Source organism: Notothenia rossii, assembly GCF_949606895.1.
Source record: "Notothenia rossii genome assembly, chromosome: 4".
NCBI classification, from domain to species: domain Eukaryota; kingdom Metazoa; phylum Chordata; class Actinopteri; order Perciformes; family Nototheniidae; genus Notothenia; species Notothenia rossii.
Window position 1 is genome coordinate 90,973,022 of NC_136902.1, and position 27,886 is coordinate 91,000,907.

Sequence of the window (27,886 nt, forward strand, 5' to 3'; positions counted from 1 at the left end):
CTACATCAACATGTGTCCCCTCTTCTTCATGTCTCTTCTCCATCAACATGTGTCCCCTCTTCTTCATGTCTCTTCTACATCAACATGTGTCCCCTCTTCTTCATGTCTCTTCTACATCAACATGTGTCCCCTCTTCTTCATGTCTCTTCTCCATCAACATGTGTCCCCTCTTCTTCATGTCTCTTCTACATCAACATGTGTCCCCTCTTCTTCATGTCTCTTCTACATCAACATGTGTCCCCTCTTCTCCATGTCTCTTCTACATCAACATGTGTCCCCTCTTCTTCATGTCTCTTCTCCATCAACATGTGTCCCCTCTTCTTCATGTCTCTTCTACATCAACATGTGTCCCCTCTTCTTCATGTCTCTTCTACATCAACATGTGTCCCCTCTTCTTCATGTCTCTTCTCCATCAACATGTGTCCCCTCTTCTTCATGTCTCTTCTACATCAACATGTGTCCCCTCTTCTTCATGTCTCTTCTACATCAACATGTGTCCCCTCTTCTTCATGTCTCTTCTACATCAACATGTGTCCCCTCTTCTTCATGTCTCTTCTACATCAACATGTGTCCCCTCTTCTCCATGTCTCTTCTACATCAACATGTGTCCCCTCTTCTTCATGTCTCTTCTCCATCAACATGTGTCCCCTCTTCTTCATGTCTCTTCTACATCAACATGTGTCCCCTCTTCTTCATGTCTCTTCTACATCAACATGTGTCCCCTCTTCTTCATGTCTCTTCTCCATCAACATGTGTCCCCTCTTCTTCATGTCTCTTCTACATCAACATGTGTCCCCTCTTCTTCATGTCTCTTCTACATCAACATGTGTCCCCTCTTCTCCATGTCTCTTCTACATCAACATGTGTCCCCTCTTCTTCATGTCTCTTCTCCATCAACATGTGTCCCCTCTTCTTCATGTCTCTTCTACATCAACATGTGTCCCCTCTTCTTCATGTCTCTTCTACATCAACATGTGTCCCCTCTTCTTCATGTCTCTTCTCCATCAACATGTGTCCCCTCTTCTTCATGTCTCTTCTACATCAACATGTGTCCCCTCTTCTTCATGTCTCTTCTACATCAACATGTGTCCCCTCTTCTTCATGTCTCTTCTACATCAACATGTGTCCCCTCTTCTTCATGTCTCTTCTACATCAACATGTGTCCCCTCTTCTTCATGTCTCTTCTACATCAACATGTGTCCCCTCTGTGGAAAGAGACTCTGAAAGTTTCAGGAACAAAGATTCTCTCTCTTTTTGATCCATTTCTATAAAAACCTGTCTGAAAATGAGTTGATCAGATTTCGGCCACTTTATGATGTCATAACGATGTTTTGTCTTGTATACCCATTAGCTAATCAGCAACCAAGGTATTTCTGTAAATATGTGGAAAAAATATGTATTTATTCAGCATGTTCATGTGACAATGTTTGTGCTATGTTTGTTTTAATCACTGTTGACTGGTCAGTTGAAAAAAACAAAACATGTATCAGTTGTTTTTATTGTATTGTATTCATCGTGTTTTAAATTGGGCATGTTTGTCTGTCAATATGTTTGCTTTTTAGAAAATGCCAGCAGTAAATACGCCTAAATACAGCAACAACATGTAAGCAAAATGTGTGTGTGTGTGTGTGTCAAAGTGTGCTGGATTGCCCCCTCTGATGGATAGGTAGATACATTTATTGATCATAATTTGGTTCCTCTTCCTCCTCTGCTAAATTCTGAGTACCTTACAGGGTGTGTCAAATGTTTTACATAGATTTGTTTAGCCATCCTAGTTCCTTATCAGACACAGCCAGCAGTTTTTACCCCCTCACTTTGTGCTCTGTCAGTGATCGATCTATATATCTCCTTATTAGACTTGGATATAATTTTCCTGTCGACCTGTTGGGCGCCTGCTGGTTTCTCCATCCTCTGCTTCACAAAAAAGGTTTGTCTGCTTTTTATATATCTGTGCTCATTACCAGCTGGGTTTTGAAATTGAACTTCATTACAAACTGTTCCTGTTTGTTGCATTCGGGTTCAAACTCCTCGTACGTGTGAACCCACCTGGCTATAAACCCGTCTCTGATTCTGAAACACTCCCAGTTAGTACTGAACTGCTGTGAGGTGAGTTTGAGTTATAGTACTTTATATATGAACAGTTTCTTCCCACTTTAACAATACTGAACATATTTTTATTTTATTATTCTCAGTATTTTGTCTTACTTTACGTAGTTTTTTTGGTATATCTATATTTCATGTAAAAAAATAAAATAGTTCTCTTTTTTACGAACTTCACTTCTGTAAGTCACTTCCGTACGTTAGCCCCGCACGTCACTTCCGCGTCCTCACCTTATAAGTGATGAGGAAACGAGGTAGCTTCCTTTTGATCCGAGCTTAGCTTCAGACCGGAGCTTCCAATGACCAAGTCTGTAACAATGTTGGCTCTTTTGATCGTATTCACCGGCCTTCTTCTTGCATCACCTGTGGGAGGTGAGTTTGATATTAGGAAAATATGAAGCGATAATAAGAGTTAAGTTTGTAGCGACGTAGCATTGCGCCTCGCTAAACTGGGTTTTTCCTCGCTCTGTTACTACAAACTCATTTTTCCTTATTTAATTCATTTGAATGTCACAGAAATTCTTTATAGCATATAATATACAGGTAAACATACTGTACAAAGCTGGTAGACTACAAAGCCGGTAGACTGCTGCGTAGTTGTAGACAAATTTTTATCTAACCCGCGCGGAGACTCTTATGCTTTTTATCCGCCATTGCTCCATGTGGCAAGGCATTGCTCCACGAGGTGAGCTAACATTAGCGCTAAAGAGATAATGGGCTATTGTGCCAGTGATCCATCGGTATCCAGAGGTGTAAAGTAACTAAGTACATTCACTCAAGTACAATTGTGAGATATGTGTGCTTTACTTGAGTATTACAATTATTTGCAACTTTGTACTTCTTTTATTTAATATCTTTAGTTACTTTACAGATCTGGATGAATGATGTGAAATCTAATCAAGTGTTAAATCAGACTTTAGTTCCACCTGGAGTAAATCCACCAGCTACCCTGCAGTATACAAAGTCATTCAAACTAGCTGCACCTTTACCAGCTTTGAGAACACTTTCATGATCAATCATTATAAAACATATCATATCTATTATTCTGAAATGGACCAATCTACACAATGACTACTTTTACTGTCTTTCACTATATTTTGATAATGGGCTGGCTCCGGCCTATATAGCTGAACTCCTCCAGCGCTGCACCCCAGGCAGAGCTTTAAGGTCTGCTGACCAGCTGCTGCTGGTAGTGCCCAAGACCAGGCTCAAAACCCGAGGGCACCGAGCCTTCGCAGCAGCAGCTGGCCCCAGGCTCTGGAACACTCTGCCCCTCCATGTGAGGTCGGCCCAGACCCTAGGGGTTTTTAAATCTACTCTTAAAACACACTTCTTCTCCCTGGCCTTCTAGTCAGAGTGGAGCATGACTCCTGACTTTTCCCTTTGTTTTTTATATATCTGTTGTAATTTATTGTCTTTTATTGTGATTGTAGTAATGTGTTTTTATGTGATTGTAGTATCTATTACATTTACAGCACTTTGGCCTGACCAAAAAAAAATTGCTTTTAAATGTGCTTTATAAATAAACTTTGATTTGATAATAATTTTTCTACTTTGACTTGAGGAACATTTTGAATACAGGACTTTTACTGTAACAGACTATTACTACACTCTGGTACTTCTACTGCTACTCAAGTACAAGATCTGAGTACTTCTACTTTTACTCAAGATCTGAGTACTTCTACTTTTACTCAAGATCTGAGTACTTCTACTTTTACTCAAGTACAATATCTGAGTGCTTCTTCCACCTCTGTACTCATACTGTGATTCCCCTCTGTATAATGTGTGAGAATGCACAGCTGACTTTTGCCTTTCTGCTTTTCTCCTGACACAGAGGTGAAGGCAAAGCCTGGAGAAAATGTCACTCTTCACTGCAACACCACAGATGCTTGTCTGGAGAACTGTGTTGCCTTAGTCTACAGAGATGACAGGCTGATTGGAACCTTCCCATTCCCAGGTCCTATGGAGCTGAAAGGTGACGACACAGGAAACTACACGTGTCTGGTTCGAACCATCTCAGCGTCTCTGGAGGTGAGTTTGTGTTTTTACTGAAGATTTCCACCATTAGCATATTGTAAAGATGTTGTTGATGACATCCTCTGGGATCGGTAGTACCTCATCTTATTTATCTTGTAATGTCTGACATGAGTCTGGAGAGGAAAACAGATTCTGTTCTTCATCGCCTTCATGATCAGGTTGTTTTCCAACATTTTCCAGTCATTTTTTCACTATTTACCTTTTATTTTCAGGTTCTGAGAATGAACCCAAGGCTGGAAAGCTGAAGAACGGACCCACCAACGATGGAAAGTGATGGGGTCGCAGAGGATACGTTGGGTTGGGAGTTGGTTGGCACTTATTTGAATGTTTGCAACAAAACACCAATTAAAATTCCACTTATGTGTTCAGCCTGGAAATAAACCTGTTTCTGCTTCTGATTCTTTTGATTCTGATTCTTCTGATTCTGAATTAAAATAGTGTCACAAAATAGTGAAATATATAATATATAATAGTGCAAGTAAGTTGCAGGAATACAAATAAATAGACAGAAATGAAACAAGATAAAACAGGAGGTAAATATACACTTTACAGTAGAATAAATATTGTATACTGTAATAATATGTAAATATGTGGAATAAAAAGAGATGTACACTTTGCTAAAAGCTGACCTTGTGTTGAGGACCGCTGTATAGCCCAGATGCTGGGGTTGTTGTGAAAACAGCACTTCAGGTAAACCCCTCTCTCACACATACCAAACACATCAGAATCAGAAAACCTTTATTCGTCACACAGCGGGGAAACGTACAGGGTCAGAGCAGCAAGGAGCAGATAAAAGGCAAAAGGAACAAGAATAGACGCATTTTAAATAAAAAAGAACCTTTGTTTATCCCCCTATTCAGTTTTCACTGGTTTGTGTTTTTAATAGACACTAACAGTTATACACCATATACAGAATACAGGTAGCAGGGAGCATTTAAAGGCTTTCTTTTTTTATAGCATGTGCTTAATTTTTGTAAAAATTCTTTAAGTAACTTTACATTTTTTAATTTATGTTTTATGGGAAGACAGATTTAAAAAAAATATACAGCCCAGAATATGTTCTGCAAGGATGGGGAATCAAACCCACACCTCACAGTGATCTACATATGGACTGCCTGCTTTAACCACTGAGCTACAGCAGCTCATGGAGGTGGGATTGATTTGAAGTGACTGAATCTTTTTCCCATGCCTACTTCTAAACTAAAGAGTCAAATATTAAAGGATGTGTCCTGGCTCCTCAGTTACGACTCTATTTTAAGTACTTTAATTTAAATGTTCACCTTGATACTCTTTAACAAATTGTACCTTCCATTACATTTAATGTTTTCTGTTCTTCACTTAAAGTACTAATACTGCAGTTCACGTACTATTTGTTGTTGCATGCAGACAATTACAACTTTACACCTCAAACTGTGACCATTTGCTCTTCCCCTATATCTGTAGTGCAAAGGATTGTGGGTCAGAAGTAAAGGTACTATCACCTTTTTAACATTTTATTAAAGTAAATGTGCAGAGGGAACAAATGCCTTTTTTATTAGAAACAATTATAGAAAAGATTATTTGCAAGATATACTTTATTTCAGTAACACAGAATAATTTGGTTTTCTAAAACAAACAATCTTTTGAAACCAATGTAATGATGGTGTGCGAGTTGTTATAGTATAATATGTAAGTGAAGCACCTGTTACGTGTCAGGCAGGCTGTACTTTAAGAGGGAGCTTATGGAAACGGAAGTCGAGTGTCTTCTTAAAAACGGATTTGCAAGGCCTAGTTCCAGTCCCTGGAGTTCCCCTTGCGTGCTAGACACAAAGTCGGATGGAAGTCCCAGATTCTGCACTGGCTTTCGCAAAGTTAATGCTGTCACTGTCCCCGATGCACACCCCTTACCGCTCATTGATGACTGCATCGAAGAAATTGGTCCTGCACAATGTGTCAGTAAGCTGGCAAGTTCCTTTAACACAGCGTGCTTCCGATATCTCAGCCTTTGTGACGCCTGACAGCTTCCTTCAGAACGCTGTGATGCCTTTCGGTATGTATAACGCACCTGGCACCTTTCAGAGGCTTGTAAATCTTGTATTGGGACATGTTCCAAACTGTGAGGCATATCTGGACGACATTGTTGTCTATTCTAAAGACTGGGCTAGCCACATGTCTAACTTCAAGAGAGGTTTTTAAATGCTTGTCGGCCGCATCCCTAACGCTTAACCTTGCCAAATGTGAGTTTGGAAAAGGTACCGTTCTCTACCTTGGTCAGCAGGTTGGACGAGGGCAGATGTGCCCTGCTGATGCAAAGATCAGGGCAATTGCCTCCCTCCCAGTGCCATCCACCAGGAGGGAACTTCACCGCTTCCTAGGAATGGCAGGGTACTATCGCCGTTTCTGCAGAAAGTTCTCCTCGGTGGCGGCCCCACTCACTACGCTGACCAGTCCCTCAAAGCCTTTCATTTGGTCCGGTGAGTGTCAACAGTCGTTTGAGAGCCTTAAAGGTATTCTGTGTTGCACTCCTGTTCTTTCTGCACCAGACTTTTCTAAGCCCTTCAAGCTCGAGGTCGATGCCAGCGGAGTTGGGGCAGTGGCTGTTCTTCTACAAGAAGATGCACAGGCCATCGATCACCCCGTGAGTTACTTCTCCCGAAAGTTTAACAAACAACAGTTGAAGTACTCTACCATTGGAAAAGAAGCTTTAGCTATATTGGGTCCTTGGGTCCCTGGAAAGGCGCCTTATAAATCCAAGCTATTATTATTATTATTATTATTGTTTGCCTCGCAGCACTTTGAGGTGTATCTTGGCTCCAGTGTAAAACCTATTAATCTATACATTGATCACAATCCCCTGGTTTCTCTTTCAAGGATGTACAATCACAATCAAAGCCTTATGCGTTGGTCGTTGATTGTCCAGAACTTCAACCTTGACATAAGCCATAAAAAGGGGGCCGATAGTGTTCTTGCTGATGCACTGTCTCGTGCTATGTTAATGTTTATTGTCAGGTCCAAACGTACTGTTTGGATTTATATGTGTGGGGGTGTTACGTGTCAGGCAGGCTGTACTTGTGGTGTTTTCCTTCCCTCCTGCTTTTTTCTCTTCTCCCTGTTTTCTCAGCAGCTGATCAGTACCTGCCTGGGCACCTGAGTCTGACGGCTGATTGGATCCCCTCACCCTCAGCTGGCCTATCAGCAGCCAGGGGCGATCATAAAGGAGGCACCCAGGAAGCCTTCTCCCTCTCTCACCCTGGGCCTGCTGCTGACCGAAGAGCCGGTGTTTGACTGCTTTGTGAATGTGTGTGTGGTGGGAGGTGGAGGAGTGTGGGGTACCCTTTACATTTCACCACGTAGGTAACTAATGTTAGACACTAGGTTCGTGGATTGTTGCCAATTCTGTATTTTGCTTTGTCCAGTTCTTAGGAATTTAGTTAGTGAGGGTTTTTGTTAGAGTTTTGGTTTCAAAGGATAGATGCAGAGATAGGCCTGGTTTTTCTGGAAGGAGGCGGACTGTACAGGTTACTATGGGTTACCGTCACAAAGAGCTGATGGGTATGCGCACGGCACTTACTCGTACAACCACATGAATGCGTAGTCATGAAAACACCTCTTCAGAATCAGGGAAATGTAAAGATGAGAAATGAAGACAAAGACATTTGTTTATCTATTTATTTTTGTTTATTTATGTATCATCAGGGGCAATGCAAAATATATTATATTTATAATACACACTTAATGTAAATAATGTCCTGCTTTATATTGTGTTAGCTGGAAATGGGCCGTTCAATAGTGTTTTATTTGTCAGGTAGCTTATAGATGTTTTATCTTCACGGTCAACTTTTATATTTTCTACTTTTAATTCTGTTTTATTTCTATGTTGAGACGTTTACATTTTAGAATTGTTATTTCTACTTCTGTGCAATGCCTTGTTTTTTATGCTGCTGCAATGTAAACAATTCCTAATTTGGGATTTGATCAATAAAGTACCTCTTATATTATCTTATATTGTCTAAATCTTAACGACAATGCTGCACTTTGAGCAAAGCATAAGCGATGATGAACTTCCCTAAATACGGATACAAGATTATTATAGAAATGTGTCGCTTCGTGTAGCTGCGTAAACACAAGCGTCCATTCAAAAAAGATCAGCTGTGAACTAGGTAAGTGTCTGAGGCTACGCCATTATTCATCTAGCATCTATTTTACAACCAGTCTATGTTTTGCTTTAGTTTGCGAAATTCAACAGTGGTGGTTCTGCCTCATTTCATTTCAACAGTGTGTGAGCTGCAGAATACATGTAAGCATTAAGCAGGTCGACACTACCATCCGGTGGCTGGAAAATACCTTTTTACAATTGAAACATCTACAAGAACAATACAACTTGGCTTTCAGATATTTCATGATTTACCCTTAGGAACAGGCGCATACAAAATAAACAAATCACAAATCAATCAATCAATGTTTATTTATATAGCCCAATATCACAAATGTTATATTTGTCTCAGTGGACTTCACAGTTTGTACAGAATATCAGTATGACAATACGACACCCTCTGTCCTTAGACCCTCACATCGTACAAGGAAACACTTCCAGAGAAACCCCACAGTTTAAAGGGGAACATGGGAGAAACCTCAGGGAGAGCAACAGAGGAGGGATCCCTCTCCCAGGGCGGACAGACGTGCAATAGATGCCGTGTGTAAATTGAAAAGATAATACATTTGCAACATAGGTAGACCAAATGTTTGGAAATGCATGTGTGTATAATAGGAAGATGAATCCACGAGGATATCCATCCAGGACTTATGATCCAGGACCACAGCCACGACTCAAGATCCAGGAATCGCGATCCATGACACAGGACCGCAGGATCATCCATGACTCCGGATCCCGGCGTATATAAACACCAAAAAGAAAGATTGGGGAAGCTGGGTTAATCGGAACATGAGAGTACACAGGTATAGACAGAGAGAAGGAAGAATTAAGATGTCCCCCGACAAACTAAGCCTATATCAGCAAAACTAGGGGCTGAATCTAATCAGCCCTAACTATAAGCTTTATCAAAAAGGAAGGTCTTAAGCGCTCTCTTAAAAATGGATAGGGTGTCTGCCGCCCGAACACAAACTGGAAGCTGATCCCACAAAAGTGGAGCTTGATAAGAAAAGGCTCTGGCTCCCATTGTACTTTTAGAGACTCTAGGAACAACCAACAACCCTGCATTCTTGGAACGCAATGCCCTAGTAGGACAATAGGGTATAATGAGTTCTTTAAGGTAAGATGGCGCCTGCCCATTAAGGGCTTTGTAGGCGAGAAAACGAATTTTAAATTCTATCCTGTGTTCTATAGGGAGCCAGTGTAAGGCAGCCAGAACAGGAGTAATGTGGTCCCTTTTCCTAACTCTGGTTAGTACACGAGCTACAGCATTTTGAATCAGCTGAAGCGACTTGACTGACTTCTTGGTACACCCTGATAATAAGGAGTTACAATAATCCAGCCTTGAAGTAACAAATGCATGGACTAGTTTCTCTGCATCGTTTTGAGGCAAGATATGCCTGATTTTTGCAATGTTACGTAGATGGAAGTCGGCGGTCCTTGAAATTGATTTTATGTGGGTGTTAAAGGATAAATCCTGATCAAATATAACACCAAGATTCCTTACAGTCTCACTGGAGGCCAAATGAATGCCATCCATAGTTAGTATATCTTTAGATAATTTGTTTCGTAGATTCTTCGGGCCAAGTACAATAACTTCAGTTTTGGTCGTGTTTAACATCAAAAAATGTAAGGTCATCCACGTTTTTAAGTCCTTGAGGAAGTCTTGAATTTTATTTAGATGATTAATTTCATCAGGCTTGATTGATAAATATAGTTGAGTATCATCCGCATAACAATGAAAGTTTACAGAATGATTCCTTATAATATTGCCTAACGGAAGCATATATAGGGTGAACAAAATAGGTCCAAGCACTGAGCCCTGTGGCACTCCATGGCTAACTTTGGTTTGCATGGAAGATTCATCGTTGACACGTACAAACTGAGAGCGTTCAGATAGATAGGACCTAAACCAGCCTAAAGCAGTTCCCTGTATGCCAACTAAGTGCTCTAGTCTTTGCAATAGGATATCATGGTCGATAGTATCAAATGCAGCACTAAGATCGAGCAAGACAAGAATAGAGACAAGTCCCTTGTCTGAGGCTATTAGAATGTCATTTGTGACTTGAACCAGAGCTGTCTCTGTGCTATGTTGTGTTCTAAAGCCAGACTGAAAATCTTCAAATAAATCATAGTTTCTTAAGTAATCACACAGCTGTTTTGCGACTGCTTTCTCAAGAATCTTTGAGAGGAACGGAAGATTAGAAATAGGTCTATAGTTGGCTAAAACCTCTGGATCGAGGTTGTGCTTTTTAAGAAGCGGTTTTTATCACTGCTACTTTGAATGATTGTGGAACATAGCCTGATAATAAAGACATATTCATAATATTTAATAAAGAAGTGCTAATTAATGGAAAAACTTCTTTTAACAGCTTAGTTGGAATCGGGTCTAAGATACACGTTGATGGTTTAGAAGAGAGAATCATTGAATTTAATTGTTCAAGGTTTATGGCTGAAAAGCATTCTAGTTTACTATCTAGTGTAATATTAGAACTTACGTTTCCGGGAGCTGTTGATAACACTATACTGGTCAAAGGCAAGAGGTCATTGATTTTGTTTCTAAGAGTAACAATTTTATTGTTAAAAAAGCACATAAAATCATTACTACTGAGTGCTATGGGAATAGAAGGCTCAGTCGAGCTGTGGCTCTCTGTCAGCCTGGCTACAGTGCTGAAAAGAAATCTTGCATTATTCTTATTCTCATCTATTAATGAAGAGTAGTATGCTGCTCTCGCTTTACGCAGTGCTTTCTTATATTCATTGAGAGTAATATGCCAAATTAAACGAGATTCTTCAAGTTTAGTGGAACGCCATATCCTTTCAAGTTGTCTCGACTTTTGCTTTATTTTGCGGGTTTCGGCATTATGCCATGGAGCTAATCTATGTTGTTTTATTTTCTTCTTTTTCAAAGGAGCAACAGAGTCTAATTTTATTCGCAGCGCATCTGTAGCACTATCAACAACATGATCAATTTGGGGTGGTGTACATTTTGTATAAGTTTCCTCCCCTACATGCAGACATGCTATCGAGTTAAGTATTGGTGGAATCTCTTCCTTAAATTTGGCTATAGCACTAACAGATAGGTTTCTGCTGCAGGAGCTTTTGACTAATGCTTTGTAGTCTAGTAACAGTACTTCAAAAGTTACTAAGAAATGGTAGGATAAAGCAGGATTATGCGGTTCGACTAATAGTTGCTCAATTTCAATACTATAAGTCAGAACAAGGTCAAGAGTGTGATTATAGCAGTGGGTTGGTTTATTTACACTCTGACAGAAACCAACATAATCTAATATAGAGTTAAATGCAACAGTAAGGCTATTTTTTATCATCGTCAACATGAATATTAAAGTCACCTACGATAATTACTTTATCTGTTTTAAGAACCAAAGCTGATAAAAACTCAGAGAATTCTGATAAGAATTCTGAATAAGGACCTGGTGCACGGTACACTGTAACAAATAAGATTGGCTGCAAAGTTTTCCAGGTCGGATGCGTAAGACTGAAAATGAGGCTTTCAAAGGAGGTATAATTTAATTTTTGTTTAGTATTGATAAGTAAACTTGAGTCAAAGATTGCTGCAACTCCACCTCCTCGGCCCGTGCCTCGGGCAATACGAGTATTGATATGGCTGGGTGGAGTGGCCTCATTTATGCTGACATATCCTTCATGTCTCAACCAAGTTTCAGTGAGACAGCATATCAATATTATAATCTGATATTAAATCATTTACCAATATTGCTTTAGATGCTAGAGATCTTATGTTTAAGAGACCACATTTAATCTTCCTGTTTTGTTGCACTGTAGTAGTTGTTACATTTACTTTTATTAGGTTATTATGTATGACACCTCTATTAGGTTTTACCTTAAATTGTCCTTGGGCAGACACACACACCGTTAATATTGGGTATTTTATTGGGTTCGGGATTCCTATGGATGACTGCCTAGGAGAGAGCGCAGAGAAGCGTGTAAGACTGCGACTCTGCCTCCTGGTAGAGAAGAGACAATAACATTTAAACATGAAATAAACAAAAATAAAATACATTGAAAGGGGCTAAGGCTTTTTATGTATGTTAAGGGAAATGTTTACATACTGTATGTCCTCAGTTATTGTATGTATAGAGAGATTGTGTCTATTCTGTACTATAGGGATGTAATACTGTTATTGTACCACTGTGAGGCACTGTAGTATTACGTGCTACGTAATGACCAGGCTTGCGTCATGTAAATGAGGGTGTGTTGGCCTGATGCACGTGTTCACTGTCTATCTTTTGTTCTCTTCTAAGTTAGCTCGGCTGAGCGAAGGAATCACCTGTGAAGCAGAGGAATAAAAAATGCTCAAGGGCTAGGGACAGTTCATCGTCTCCGTCTCCACTATTTATCTCCGAGTGCAGCGCAAGAAGAAGCTGCCATCCTAAACCTCAACAGGTTATGGGCCCAGGAGTCATTCGTGGAAAAGTTTGAAGATTTATCACCGTCAGAAAGTCATGGCGAACAGCATGCTAACGGGATAGCAAGATAAGCTAACATGGATCATCGAGGGACAAGCAGGTTGCCTCGACTGATGTTCGACGGAGATGAAACTAAGTATGAACTGTGGGAGACAAAAGTGTTAGGACACCTTCACCTATTAGGGTTAAAGAACACGATTCTAAGAGAACCAGATAGTGAAGCCGAGATAGCGGCAGACGGCAAGAAAAATGCAGACGCGTATGCTGAGCTAATACAACTTTTAGACGACAAAAGCCTCTCGCTAATTATGAGGGATGCGCCCGACAATGCAAGAGAAGTCTTAAAGATATTAAGGGGATATTATGCTGGGAGGGGAAAACCCTGGATAATAAACTTGTATACCATGTTGACATCGCTTCAGAAGACGAACAGTGAAAGTGTCACAGACTATATCATACGGGCAGAAACCACCATCACTGCGCTACGGAACGAAGGTGAAACGTTAGGCGATGGCCTATTGATAGCCATGGTTTTAAAAGGACTGCCTGAGATGTTTAGGCCATTTGCAATACACGTGGCACATAATGATGACAATATAACGTTTCCAGAGTTCAGGACAAAGCTAAGGAGTTTTGAAGACACAGAGAAATTAAGCACGACAGAGTCGAGTGATAACGTGGTGAAGACCCAAGCGAGACCCGGACGGCGGCCCGCCAAGCAAGGTGCATATGACAGGAACAGTGACAATGCCGATATTGTGTGTTTTAAGTGCGGCACAAAAGGCCACCGAGCGAGAGTATGTCGGCAGAAGACATGGTGTAGTCAATGCAAAAGTGACACACACAAAGACGCCACGTGCAGGCGTAAAGACAGACAAGATGGCGCGAGAAAAGTCTCAGAAGAAGATGGCGGCGGCGGCAACGCAGATTACGTCTTCAGGATCAAAGACGGAGAAAACGGGGTCCAGCGGCAGCCAGCACTTAGCATCCAGGAGAAGGGCCTGATGGTCGACACAGGAGCCACCTCACACATCATCACGGACATCACCAAGTTCAAAAACTTCGATGACACGTTCAAGCCAGAGACACACTGCGTGGAGCTGGCAGACGGTACCCGGTGCAACGGCGTCGCTCAATGCAAGGGAGAGGCAGAGGTTTGCCTGGTCGACAGCGGAGGACGGCGACATACCACTACTCTGAGAAAGGCGTTGTTTATACCGTCATATCCCCAGGACATCTTCTCAGTGAAGGCAGCGACCGCCAGCCGAGCCACGGTCGTTTTCAAGCAGGGAAAAGACGCTTTGATACATAAAGACGGTACCAGGTTTGACATTCATGTGTACAACAGGTTGTATTATTTGCACACTGAAGGTAAGAATAGTGACAAATGCAATGCTTGCCATGATGTACAGATGTGGCATGAAATACTAGGCCACTGTAATTATGACGATGTGCTACAAATGCAAAATGTGGTTGAAGGTATGCGGATCAAGGGCAAAACAGATAAACCCGACCAAGAATGTGAGGTGTGTATTCAGGGGAAATTTGTACAAACCAGAAATAGAAACCCTGATAGTAGAGCAAAGGCTCCATTACAAATGGTACACACGGACCTAGCCGGTCCAGTAGCTACAGAGTCAAGAGATGGTTACAAATATGTACAGTCATTCACTGATGACTACTCGGGTCCAATATTTGTATATTTTCTAAAAACTAAAAGTGACACGGTACAGGCAACGGAAAGATTCCTAGCAGATACAGCCCCATACGGGAAAGTGAAGTGTATAAGGTCAGACAACGGCACAGAGTTCACATGCAGGGATTTCCAAACGTTGTTAAGGAAAAATAGGATAAGACATGAGACGTCAGCCCCGTACTCACCCCACCAGAACGGTACAGCTGAGAGAAGCTGGCGTACTCTTTTTGAGATGGGTAGGTGTATGCTAACTGAAAGTCAGCTACCAAAAGAGTTATGGAACTACGCTGTCCAAACAGCAGCCATAGTGCGTAACAGATGTTTTAACATGCGTACAGGACAAACCCCTTACCAGATGCTGACAGATAAAAAGCCTAACGTCTCTACAATGCAGAAGTTTGGGTCTGTATGTTACACATACAAACAGGACATGGGAAAACTTGATTCCAGGTGTGTTCAGGGGCGTTTTGTGGGTTATGACAAGAACAGCCCCGCGTATTTGTTCTATCACCCAGATACTGAGAAAGTACAAAAGCACAGGCTAGTCAAGTTTGTAAACAAGGTAACTGTGGAGAAACAGACACGGACATTTGGGTCAGACCCAAATCATGACAAAGACAGTGTGAGGCAGGCTAGGGCTAGCAGGGTCACACAGGAGATACATGAGAGTACAGAGAATGCTAAAGAGACTAGTGCACAAAGTGACAGCCCAGTAACTATGTCTGACGACAGTAGCCAAACACAACCAAGTGGGACAGAGGATGAATCTGAGGGTGGGAGATACCCGACTAGAGACAGAAGGAAACCAAGTCACTTAAAGGACTTTGTAACTGAAGACAGTGATAGTGATGTGATTCATACTACCATAGACTACTGCTACAGAGCTGTATGTGGCATTCCACAGACATTTAAGGAGGCTATGATGTCAACTGACTCAAGAGAGTGGGTCAAAGCCATGGATGACAAAATCCAATCATTAAACGACAACAACACATTTACCCTGACAAATCTGCCAAAAGGCAAAAAGACAGTGGGGGGCAAATGGGTTTACTCTATCAAAAGTGATATTGAGGGAATGGACAAGTACAAAGCAAGGTTTTTGGCCAAAGGCTATAGCCAGAGGATGGGGATTGACTATGGAGAGACTTTTTCCCCCACGGCCAGCTTGACGAGTGTAAGAATGTTGTTACAGAAAGCAGCACAGGAGGACTTGCTACTGCATCAGATGGATGTAAAAACAGCGTACTTACACGCTCCTATAGATTATGAAATCTATATCGAACAACCAGAGGGTTACGAAGAAAGAGGGGAAGGTCTAGTGTGTAAGATAGAAAAATCTCTTTATGGTCTAAAACTATCCGGTAGAAATTGGAACAGGATTTTGCACGATTGTTTAACTGAAGACGATTTTGCACAGAACCCAGCAGACCACTGTGTCTATGCCAAAGAGACAGAAGGTGGAAAGGTGATAATAATTATCTGGGTTGATGATCTGATCATTGCAGCTACCAATGACAAAATACTGAAGGAAGTGAAAGAGATGCTCTCGGCCAAATTTAAGATGAAAGATTTAGGCAACCTAAAACATTTTCTGGGTATCGATTTCAAACATTCGGATGGATGTGTAAAGATGTGACAGGAAAAATATGTTAACAAGATACTGGAGAGGTTTAACATGCAAAACTGTAAACCCAGAGAAACACCCTGTGATCAAAAACTTGACTATACAGAAAATGCAGTGAAAATGGATGATGTCAGGATGTACAGAGAGGCGGTAGGCAGCCTTATATACCTGACCACATGTACAAGGCCAGATTTAAGTTTTGTTGTGAGCAAACTATCAGAATATTTTTGCTGAGCCTACAGAGGAGCAGTGGGTAACTGTGAAACACGTGTTAAGATACCTTCGAGGCACGATAGAGAAAGAGTTGTGTTTCAGAAGAAACGATAGTGAGAAGCTAGGCTTACTAGCCTACAGTGATGCCGACTGGGCATCTGATGTCACCGACAGGCGCAGTACCACAGGATACTGTGTAAGCCTCAGTAAGAACAGCTCTTTAGTCTCATGGAAGAGTAAGAAGCAGCCTACAGTGGCACTTTCCACCTGTGAGGCGGAATACATGGCTCTGGCCTCAACTATACAAGAGTGTATATATCTAGAGCAGTTACTGGAGGGTATCGATGATTACAAATATACACAAACAGTAGTGTATGAGGACAACCAGGGAACAATTGCCCTAGCCAAAAACCCTGTAAGCAGACAGAGGTGTAAGCACGTTGACATAAAGTACCACTTCATAAGATCAACTGTAAAGGATGGGAAAGTAACTCTGGTGTACTGCCCTACTGAAGAGATGGTGGCAGACATAATGACAAAACCTGTAACTAAGCTGAAACTGAAGAAGTTTGCAGGAATCGTTTTTGGAGTTTAAAATGTGAGAGGAGGTCCACATTTTCATTTTGTTTACATTTTTTGGAATACAGCAACCTGAGAACAAGTGGGGGTGTTAAGGGAAATGTTTACATACTGTATGTCCTCAGTTATTGTATGTATAGAGAGATTGTGTCTATTCTGTACTATAGGGATGTAATACTGTTATTGTACCACTGTGAGGCACTGTAGTATTACGTGCTACGTAATGACCAGGCTTGCGTCATGTAAATGAGGGTGTGTTCACCTGATGCTCGTGTTCACTGTCTATCTTTTGTTCTCTTCTAAGTTAGCTCGGCTGAGCGAAGGAATCACCTGTGAAGCAGAGGAATAAAAAATGCTCAAGGGCTAGGGACAGTTCATCGTCTCCGTCTCCACTATTTATCTCCGAGTGCAACGCAAGAAGAAGCTGCCATCCTAAACCTCAACAATGTAAATCATATTCCTCTATTACGCTCAACAATCAACAAAACTCAGGATTACATTTATTAAAATAAATTCATAAAATATACAAAAAAGATAAAGAAACACAATGTCCCTTTGAGACAAGTTGCTTCCATAATAGTGCCGATCTGCTCTGCTTCTGCTCAAACTGTATGCTTGCAATGAGGACAATCTGCCCCGGGTGACAGTCTCACCGGGAACAGGGGACACGACACCGTCCCTCCCCCGAGGAGAGAGAGGGCACAGCAAACACTTTAGAGGTTTCTCAAGACTCAAATTTCCCCTCCTCGACTCCCCGACTCCTCGGTCCTCCGGTAGTGACCCGGAAAGGAATTTCAGCGCGCCATTTTGAAGGACATCTAATTTCTCTAAATGCACTTCGAGGGCTGGAGGAGCTCTAACCGAGGAGACACTGATGCATCCTCCACGGCTCCTCCACGGATGCATTTCCGGGAACGGTGGAGGCGTGACGCACGGCCGGACTTATCTCAGCCAATGACAGCTCTGCATGCATCCCCTGGATATTATATTAGTAACTGCTTTCATCGCAACGCGATGTTTACAGTGAGAACAGCTGTGAGGTCCGTGCAGAAAGCAGAGCAGTGTGTACAATATATATCACTCAGTATAACAGGCCTACATTACTCTCTGTATTTGTATGCTTTAGGAGCAGTAGGTGTGTGTGGTACAGTGTGTAGGTGTTTGAGACCTCATAAATCGGGAGCATTTCAAAACTTGGGGGGGGGGGGGGGGGGGGATGAATGCGGGAGAAATACGACCCCGGGACGAAACCGGGAGAGGGCAGTGAGATCTTCGGGAGTCTCCCGCGAAAATCGGGAGGGTTGGCAAGTATGGTGGTACAGTGTGTAGGTGTGTGTTGTACAGTGCGTATATGCGGCGGACAGACGGGTCTCAGTTGGTTTGGTGTCCGATGCTTAATTTTAATACTTGTACAACTTTTGGCCCGTAATTTCAATTCCCCATTTCAGCGACCAGAGAGAGAATCAAATCATACTTGTTTGATTCTGAAATAGTATATATTTATATAAATGTGTGTGTGTGTGTGTGTGTGTGTGTGTGTGTGTGTGTGTGTGTGTGTGTGTGGGTGTGTGTGTGTGTGTGTGTGTGTGTGTGTGTGTGTGTCCGCATCTGTAGCCTGTTATTGTCTCATTATACCGCACTGTCAATGAATTAAATGTAAATATATATAAGTCGTCATGAACACATCTGTCCATCAGAGTGCTGCTGTGCCTCCTGTCATCATTAATCGACGTCTCTTTAAAATGACCGCTCAGAGGAGAGGAGTTCTCATTTCTCTAACCGCCTGCTGCTTCCACTCCTCTCTCCTCAGCTCCCCTCCTCAGTCCTCCGCTCGCATCTCCTGTGCGCGGCACCAAGTCTCGAGGAGAGGAGTCGAGGAGGGGAAACTTGAGAATTGAGAAACCTCTCCGGTCTTTTATTTATTTATTTTTATATTTCAGATTCCTCCGCGTACCACTAGTGGGAGCCGTACCACAGGTTGAGAACCACTGCATTAGATATTCTTTCAAAGCAACTTTGCTTCACTGATTCAAGTATTCACTATTTGAATGTCCATACTGAGACAGTTTTGAAAGTAAAATGTTGGTATTTATGGGAATCCTTTACATGACGACAGCATGTGTGACCAGAGGGACAGAAAACACTGGACTGCGCCCGTGGTTCGATCCCGCGAGGAGACAGAGAACAGGACGAATTCTGGAAGTGAATTGTTGTTCGAAGTAACCACTGAGCTAAGCCAGCGCAGATGTTCAGGCAGGTGGGTGGCTTTATAAACTAGACAAGAATGACATGTTGCTTGAGACATATAAGGAATTAAAGGAAATGAATCTTTCTTCCAGTCAATAACTGCAATTGTGGATAAAGAACATTGAGAACAAAAAGTGACACATTTTCGGATAAAATAAATACAAAACCGAATAAACACATGACTATCGAGAAATAAATAAATAAACAAAACATGCAAGACTTTTCTTTGCCAACATGTATGTGGGAAATGTATTTACTGTAAAATGACATCGCACGTTATGGAATTAATTAGTTTAATACAATGTAATTTACTGAAACAAAATCAACATCATTAGATATTCTTTCAGAGCAACTTTGCTTCACTGATTAAAGTCTTTACTATTTTAATGTCCAAACTGAGACCGTTTTTGAAAGTAGGCTAAAATGTGGGAATCGATGAGAATCCTTTACATGACGACAGCATGAGACCAGGAAGAGAGAAAACGCTGGACAGCGCCCGTGGTTCGATCCCGCGAGGAGACACAGAAGAGTCAACGTCCGAAGTAACCACTGAGCTAAACCAGCGCAGCTCTTCACTCTATGGGTGGCTTTATAAACACGATAAGAATGACGCGTTGCTTGTGACATCCATATAAGGAAGAAGAAGAAGAAGATGAACCTTTATTAATGAATGGGGGAAATTAATAGTTTTTCCTGTCCAGAAATGCATCGTGGATAAAAATATGGAGGACTACAAATTACAATTGCATGTAGCCTAGAATAAATGCAAAACTAAATAAACATGTGACTATAAAGAAAGCAAATATTAAACAAAACATGTAAGACTTTTCTTTCCAAACATTTATGTTTTTACGTTTGGAGTGGGAAAGTATATTTACCTTAAAATGACATGGCACGGTATATGGAATTATTTAGTTTAATACAATTTAATTTATTGAAACAAAATCAACATCTACATAGATATTCTTTCAAAGCAATTTTGCTTCACTGATTCAAGTCTTTACTATTTTAATGTCCAAACTGAGACATATTTTGAAAGTAAAATGGTATTGATGAGAATCCTTTACATGACGACAGCATTAGACCAGGAAGAAAGAAAATATTGGACAGCGCCCGTGGTTCGATCCCGCGAGGAGACATTCGACGGAAGAATTGGAGATTGCTTGTATTCGAAGTAACCACTGAGCTAAACCAGCCCATATATAGAAGCAGGTGGGTGGCTTCATAAACATGACAAGAATGACGTTTTCCTTGTGACATCCTTATAAGGAATAAAAGGAAGTCAATCGTTCTTCCAATCCATAAATGCATCGTGGATAAAGAATATTGAGAACAAAATGTGCCAAATGCTTGGATAAAATGCAAAACCAAATAAACACATGACTATCAAGAAAGAAAGAAAGAAAGAATCAAAACATGTAAGACTTTTAATCCGTGTATCTACGGACCATTTGTTTTTCTTTATTAAACAAGTAAACGGAAGAGCGTCTGAGAGGCCTTTTTGCTTTTAGTTTTTTACCTTACTAAATGGTCTAATGGTCATTGGAGCGAGGTGCGGGTTGAAACTCACGGAAGTGATTTCAAAACAAAAAGCACTCGTTTGCTTGGAACGGTGATAATATTATAAACAAGGGGATACAAGGGGAATTTAGCGATCACAACGAAAACGGCCAAGACACACATTGAGCCCAGAAAATGGATGTTATTAAGGGCTGTAAATTTAATAAGCCTGTGTCTAAAATGGACAACATTGTTAGGAGATTAAACTATACAGCGATTCTGCACTGCGGTCACTCAGCCGCCTCTCCACTTTGTTTTTTCAAATCAGCTGCTCTTCATTTTTTGCCCTGCTATATTTGATGATCGATACAAATATTTGTTACCATACGTTCTGAATGAAACTGATACTGTTGGACTCGGTACTAGTTTGACTGCTACCAGAAATAAAATGAAGTACTTTTACTGTGTACTTTTTGAGTAATCCTCTGTCAGAGTCCCCTCCATACTTAATGCGATATAATGCGATACATTACGATAGTTGTTGACAATAGGGGCGGTGCGGTGTATACGTGTATACTTCTTAAGGTTCTACTACAATAACCAACTTGAATATTACCTGTAATTTGAGATCCCTATCGATAACGGGGGCTTTTTATGAGTTTGTTTATGCGTTGCATGGTTTCAGTGTATTGTTTTAATATAGGCTAGATAGCCCTAAATGATATCATAATTTGCTTTAAATCAGTATTAGCCTATATGATAATATGTATAAGTGTGTGTTTAAGGGATAAAGGAGGGATGTTGTTTGCTTTGCACTGTAGTTTGCTCTAACACTTTGAGCACTAAACCCAAAACCCACAAAGCGATGGGAGATGCTGAATGGCTGGCCCGGCTGAAGGCCTTTGCTAACTCTGGAGTTTGGCCTAAAACAAACAATCTTTTGAAACCAATGTAATGATGGTGTGCGAGTTGTTATAATATATAGTGTAATGTATATTATATATATATATATATATAATGTTAGCACCCCATAGGACCTAGAACATGTGGAGTTGTGCTCATTTTAAACAAAGGAAGTGTTTTACCTGGCCCTCTGTCAAAGACTCCAGGATGAAAGTGCAGATGCAGTTCAGGCAGAAAGCCACCAGGTGGCAGACCAGCCTGAACACAAGCTGGAGGGAAAGGGAAGTCATGGGTTTCCACTATTATTATTTATTACACATAATATTCAGCTACAAATGATTAAAAAGGATTACAATGAATAAATTATAAAGTAAAATCACTGATGAATATCTAAAAAGGTATAAATGCAAAAAACAGGACTTTTCTTTCAAAGTGGTCCTCACTTATACAGTTCATACAAAATATTATTGGTGTGATTTTAAAGGTGGGGTAGGTAAGTTTGAGAAACCGGCTCGAGATATACTTATTGTTATATTCCATGGAGTGCTCTTAACAACCCGATGAATATCTGAAGTGCTTTGACAAAAAAATCCATAAAGAAATATCATCTGTGGAAGCCGTGGTACTGTAAAAAGCACGACCAATCATCTGAGCCGGCCCGGCTAAAGTAACTGGATGGCCTACCTGCCTGTCAGCCTTCCATCTGTGCACAAACTTATCTCGTGCCCTCATTGGTCATGTGCGCGTTCGTGTGTGTTGGAGGAGGGGCTCTGTGAGGAAGTGGCAGATTTTTTCCGGCTGTGTATTTTCAAATTCTAGCGCACTCAAGCTGGTTTCTCCAAAATTACCTAGCCCACCTTTAAGTCATCATAGATAGTTAAAAAAACACAAACATCAGCATTCTATGCAAAGAAATGTTAAAAATTTATAAATGATGCAGCAAAAAAAAGCTGAACTCAACTAACAATACTTAAGTCTGAAATAGGCAACTAAGAATAGCCAACAAGTTATAGATGCAAACTGCCTAAAGGAAACTCTTTACTCGCTGCAGTACTTCTACTGTTACTCAAGCAAGATCTGAGTACTTCTACTTTTATTCAAGTAAGATCTGAGTAGTTCTACTTTTACTCAAGTACAATATCTGAGTACTTCTACTTTTACTCAAGTACAAGATCTGAGTACTTCTCCTTTTACTCAAGTACAAGATCTTAGTACTTTTACTTTTACTCAAGTACAAGATCTGAGTACTTCTACTTTAACTCAAGTACAATATCTGAGTACTTCTCACACCTCTGGTCTAATGCAAAATAGCTAATGGTTACTTTTAAATCATATTCATGTTGGTAATGGCAGGTCAACCTCTCTTCCTAACAATCATTCAGTTTGTTAACTTTTTCTTTTGCTTCTTGTAAACCAGCTAGAAGAGCATATAGTCAACACGTTAGCCAGCGAACGGTCCTCGTGTTCATAAGTAAAAAAGGTTAGCTGCATGTGGATCCTCTCAGACATGGCGATCGAACACTTTGGGTCACAAAGGCGTGGAAAGTATACATTGGCCTTAATGTGCACAGTGAAGTATAGAGTGGCTATTACATATTATACCACAAAGGGCGTGTTGTGTTTTATTCCAGGAAAGACAGACAACTTCTAAGTTCAACTATTTATTAAAAGAGAGCAAAAGATATATTTCACTTGGCCAAGGACTCCGTCAGGTCATAGAAATCACAGGCAGCAAAGCTGTAATCTGTAACCACTATTTCCTTAAAAAGCCCTGAACCTCGTGAGTGAATACATTTGATTATTCAGGGCTTTGCCCATACATTTATGATTGGTTGAGACTAGATGGAGAGAACCGTGGTTTAGACTTTGGTCTCTCTGGTTGGTGCACAGACTCAGACAAAGTCTCTTGGCAACACGATCTCCAATCAGCATTCGGCCGGCCTGTGAAGGTCCCTCCCTACTCTAGTCACGCTATCCTACGTAATTTGTTTTGCTGAAGCTTCTACAATAGATAGTGGAATCCTCCATTTACACTGATTCCCAGTTATGCGTAGGCGTTGAGCACACACACACGGCCAAGGTCAGAGCGATCTCCTTTTCTCAATAACTCTTTGTCTCCTACAGTGTGCACCTGGCTTTTGCAACATTCATAATGCCAGCTAAAACTTTCTTCTATGACTTTTCCCTTCGTTTCGTATCTAACCCATCAGAACCTGGGATTAGTGATTGTGTCTATTTATTTTATAGTCATAGTAATCTCATGAGCACAATAAGCATATCATGTAATAATAAGAATCAGTCTTGTAATGTTATATACAAATAGACTCCACAAAGGGCACTGTTTCCAGGAAATACACATTTAAAATGTAAAAAGGTTATCACACATTCATTCTCCAATGAAGCCATTATATCAACATCACACTCCGTCGAATGAAATACATTTCATCAACAGTGTAGAACTTTTTTACACAGCTGCCTTCTTTGCTTTAGCAAATCCTGCTGCTATACCCGACATGAAGCGCCTCTCCTGATGGACTCTTTTATCTTTCTCCATTTTACTTTTCATCTCCTCCAGTTTCTTGACCTTCTCCGTGTCTCCCTTTTCATTCATCTTCTTAATCAGGAAGTCCAAGTGCACCTGAGTGGACATCGAATGCACTTTGAGGGCTATCTTTTCCAGTTTGACCACATGTCCGAAAGACTCTTCCAGCCACTGGTCTTTTTCCTCCTGAAGTTCTTCTATGTTCTCCTGAAGACTTTCCAAGAGGCTCACTTTCTTCTCACTTTCTTCTTGACCCTTTTCAAACATGTCTTTCATCTCTTGTATGGTCTTCTTAACTTTCCGTGTCTTGCTCACATATTTCCAGGGTGTTTTCTTATGAGTTGGATCGCTGCACTCACCCTCACATTCAGTGCATTGCTTTTCTTTCACGTGTTTGGATACGTGACACTTCCCAGTGCACACGGTGCAGTAGAGCTCCTTCTTATGACCTGGTACTTTACACTTTTTGTTGCATTCAGTGCATTTGTATTGCAGGACCTCGCAGTGTGCTGGATACCAGGCCAGGGTGCATGGATGGTGACAGTTTTCCTGACAGACTTCACAGCAGACAGCTCCTCCAAAGTTTAACCCAAACGCCCACCATCTTCTCTCACTGATCGCTTCTTTACATTTGAAGACCTCATTAACCTCTACCTCAAAGTCCTTGTTATCTGTCATGTCTTGTTTCTGTTTCTTCAGGGCTTCATGAGTCTGTTGGATCACTTCCTGTTTCTGCTCAATGAACTCAATCCTCTCTTGCAGGTTGTGGATACAGGCTGTCAGTCTGATGCGTGCATTCAGCACTTCCACTGTCTTTGTCAGGTCCTGAGGTTTGGTGCTTTTCAGAAAATCTGCAAATTGACTCATCTGCTCCTCTGTTGAGTCCCAGGCATTCTTCAGAGCAAGCTCATTTTTCTTATTTCTCTGTGTTTTCTGGGCGTTATTAAAAAGGAAATGAACAGGCTGATCATCCTCGTCTTTTGCGCACATGATATGCGCATCTTTCAGAGCGTCTAGAACATTATCAGGGCTGAAGAAGTGTGAGTTTGTGATGAGGGCTACGATGCTTCTCTCGATGTCTTTCCCAAACAGAGACACCACTGAATCAAAGACGTAGTTCAGGCGGTCACTCAGTCGACAGTCTGTAAATTTATGATTGGTTGAGACTAGATGGAGAGACCTGTGGTTTAGACTTTGGTCTCTCTGGTTGGTGCACAGACTCAGACAAAGTCTCTTGGCAACACGATCTCCAATCAGCATTCGGCCGGCCTGTGAAGGTCCCTCCCTACTCTAGTCACGCTATCCTACGTAATTTGTTTTGCTGAAGCTTCTACAATAGATAGTGGAATCCTCCATTTACACTGATTCCCAGTTATGCGTAGGCGTTGAGCACACACACACGGCCAAGGTCAGAGCGATCTCCTTTTCTCAATAACTCTTTGTCTCCTACAGTGTGCACCTGGCTTTTGCAACATTCATAATGCCAGCTAAAACTTTCTTCTATGACTTTTCCCTTCGTTTCGTATCTAACCCATCAGAACCTGGGATTAGTGATTGTGTCTATTTATTTTATAGTCATAGCAATCTCATGAGCACAATAAGCATATCATGTAATAATAAGAATCAGTCTTATAATGTTATATACAAATAGACTCCACAAAGGGCACTGTTTCCAGGAAATACACATTTAAAATGTAAAAAGGTTATCACACATTCATTCTCCAATGAAGCCATTATATCAACATCACACTCCGTCGAATGAAATACATTTCATCAACAGTGTAGAACTTTTTTACTTTGCTTTACCAAATCCTATACTGGGAACGTAGCGCCTCTCCTGATGGACTCGTTTATCTTTCTCCATTTTAATTTGCATCTCCTCCAGTTTCTTGACCTTCTCCTTGTCTCCCTTCTCTTTCATCTTCTTAATCAGGAAGTCCAGGTGCACCTGAGTGGACATCGAATGCACTTTGAGGGCTATCTTTTCCAGTTTGACCACATGTCCGAAAGACTCTTCCAGCCACTGGTCTTTTTCCTTCTGAAACTCTTCTATGTTCTTCTGAAGAGTTTCCAAGAGGCTCACTTTCTTCTCACTTTCTTCTTTACCCTTTTCATACATGTCTTTCATCTCTTGTATGGTCTTCTTAACTTTCCGTGTCTTGCTCACATATTTCCAGGGTGTTTTCTTATGAGTGGGATTGCTGCACTCACCCTCACATTTAGTGCATTGCTTTTCTTTCACGTGTTTGGATACGTGACACTTCCCAGTGCACACAGTGCAGTAGAGCTCCTTCTTATGGCCTGGTACTTTACACTTTTTGTTGCATTCAGTGCATTTGTATTGCAGGACCTCGCAGTGCTTTGGATACCAGGCCAGGGTGCATGGATGGTGACAGTTTTCCTGACAGACTTCACAGCAGACAGCTCCTCCATAGTTTAACCCAAACGCCCACCATCTTCTCTCACTGATCGCTTCTTTACATTTGAAGACCTCATCAACCTCTACCTCCAAGTCCTTGTTATCTGTCATGTCTTGTTCGTGTTCCTTCAGGGCTTCATGAGTCTGTGACATCACTCCCTGTTTCTGCTCAATAAACTCAATCCTCTCTTGCAGGTTGTGGATACAGGCTTTCAGTCTGATGCGTGCATTCAGCACTTCCACTGTCGTTGTCAGGTCCTGAGGTTTGGTGCTTTTCAGAAAATCTGCAAATTCACTGATCTGCTCCTTTGTTGAGTCCCAAGCATACTTCAGAGCATTCTCATTTTTCTTATTTCTCTGTGTTTTCTGGGCGTTATTAAAAAGGAAATGAACAGGCTGATTATCATCGTCTTTTGCACACATGATATGCACATCTTTCAGAGCGTCTAGAACATTATCAGGGCTGAAGAAGTGTGAGTTTGTGATGAGGGCTATGATGCTTCTCTCAATGTCTTTCCCGAACAGAGACACCACTGAATCAAAGACGTACTTCAGGCGGTCACTCAGTCGACAGTCTGTTGCTTTCACCACCAGACACACTGCATCGATCTCCTTAACTCCGTCCCTGGAGCGGAACAAGTCCAAAAGTCTTTCGCTGACGAGGACATCTTGTTCAGTTCCTTCGGTATGTCCAAATCCAGGCGTATCAATGATGGTCAGAGAGAAGGGCAGATATTTATCTTCAGATCCAAAGACCTCGTACACCGTCACGTCTGAAGTCTGACTTTCTGACTGACTTTTCTTCTCGTCCTGTACGATCTGATACCAGACATCTTGTTCGAACTCCACTCCCATGGCGTAGTTCAGCAAAGAATTGATCAGAGTGGATTTTCCTGAGCCTGTCTCGCCCACAAGCAAGATGGTTTTGTTTATCCTTGTTGGATCTTTCTCACCAAGAGTCAGTTTTCTTATTGTGCCAATTTGCTCAGGTTTTGTTATCAGTTGGTAGACGGAGGGAGGTCCTGATTGCATCAGAACTTTCTTGTAGTTGATGTTGTCATATTTGGATGAGGTGTTCCTGTATACAAAAGGAAAGAGATTAGCTCAATAGCTACTGAATGTTATTAACTTAAAGGGGACCTATCATGCAAAAGGCACTTTTTGGTGTCTATTATACATGAATATGTGTCCCCGGTGTGTCAGTGAACTCACAAAGTGTCAGAAAATAAAACCCTCTCTCTTTTTCTCCGTACCCACATCTCTAAATAAAAAATAAAAACGGAGATGCAAACGAGCAGATCCAGGATTTGGATCCTATGACCTCATTGGCGACATGTGGCACACGTGACACGTCCCGACCTATCATCTCTGTATACAGTCGTCTAGCTGAATCCCCCCTCGCAGCTGTGTGTCTGTGTATTCAGCAAGATGTCTGCTGGAGGCTTAGAG

General features: G+C 41.3%; 1 protein-coding gene across 2 annotated transcripts in view; it reads right to left on the reverse strand.

Annotated features, from left to right (window-relative positions):
- LOC307036162 (uncharacterized protein) overlaps positions 1-27,886 on the reverse strand; it is a 69,382-nt gene that overhangs the window by 33,629 nt on the left and 7,867 nt on the right. The window contains exon 3 of one of the 2 annotated variants that reach the window (XM_079676238.1): positions 23,122-27,515. The exons of the other annotated variant lie outside the window; for it this stretch is intronic. Coding sequence (XP_079532364.1) covers positions 25,811-27,515 — 1,705 coding nt within the window. The 3' untranslated portion in view covers positions 23,122-25,810. Of the gene's footprint in view, positions 1-23,121; positions 27,516-27,886 lie in introns of those variants that run through there. 2 annotated transcript variants of the gene reach the window in all.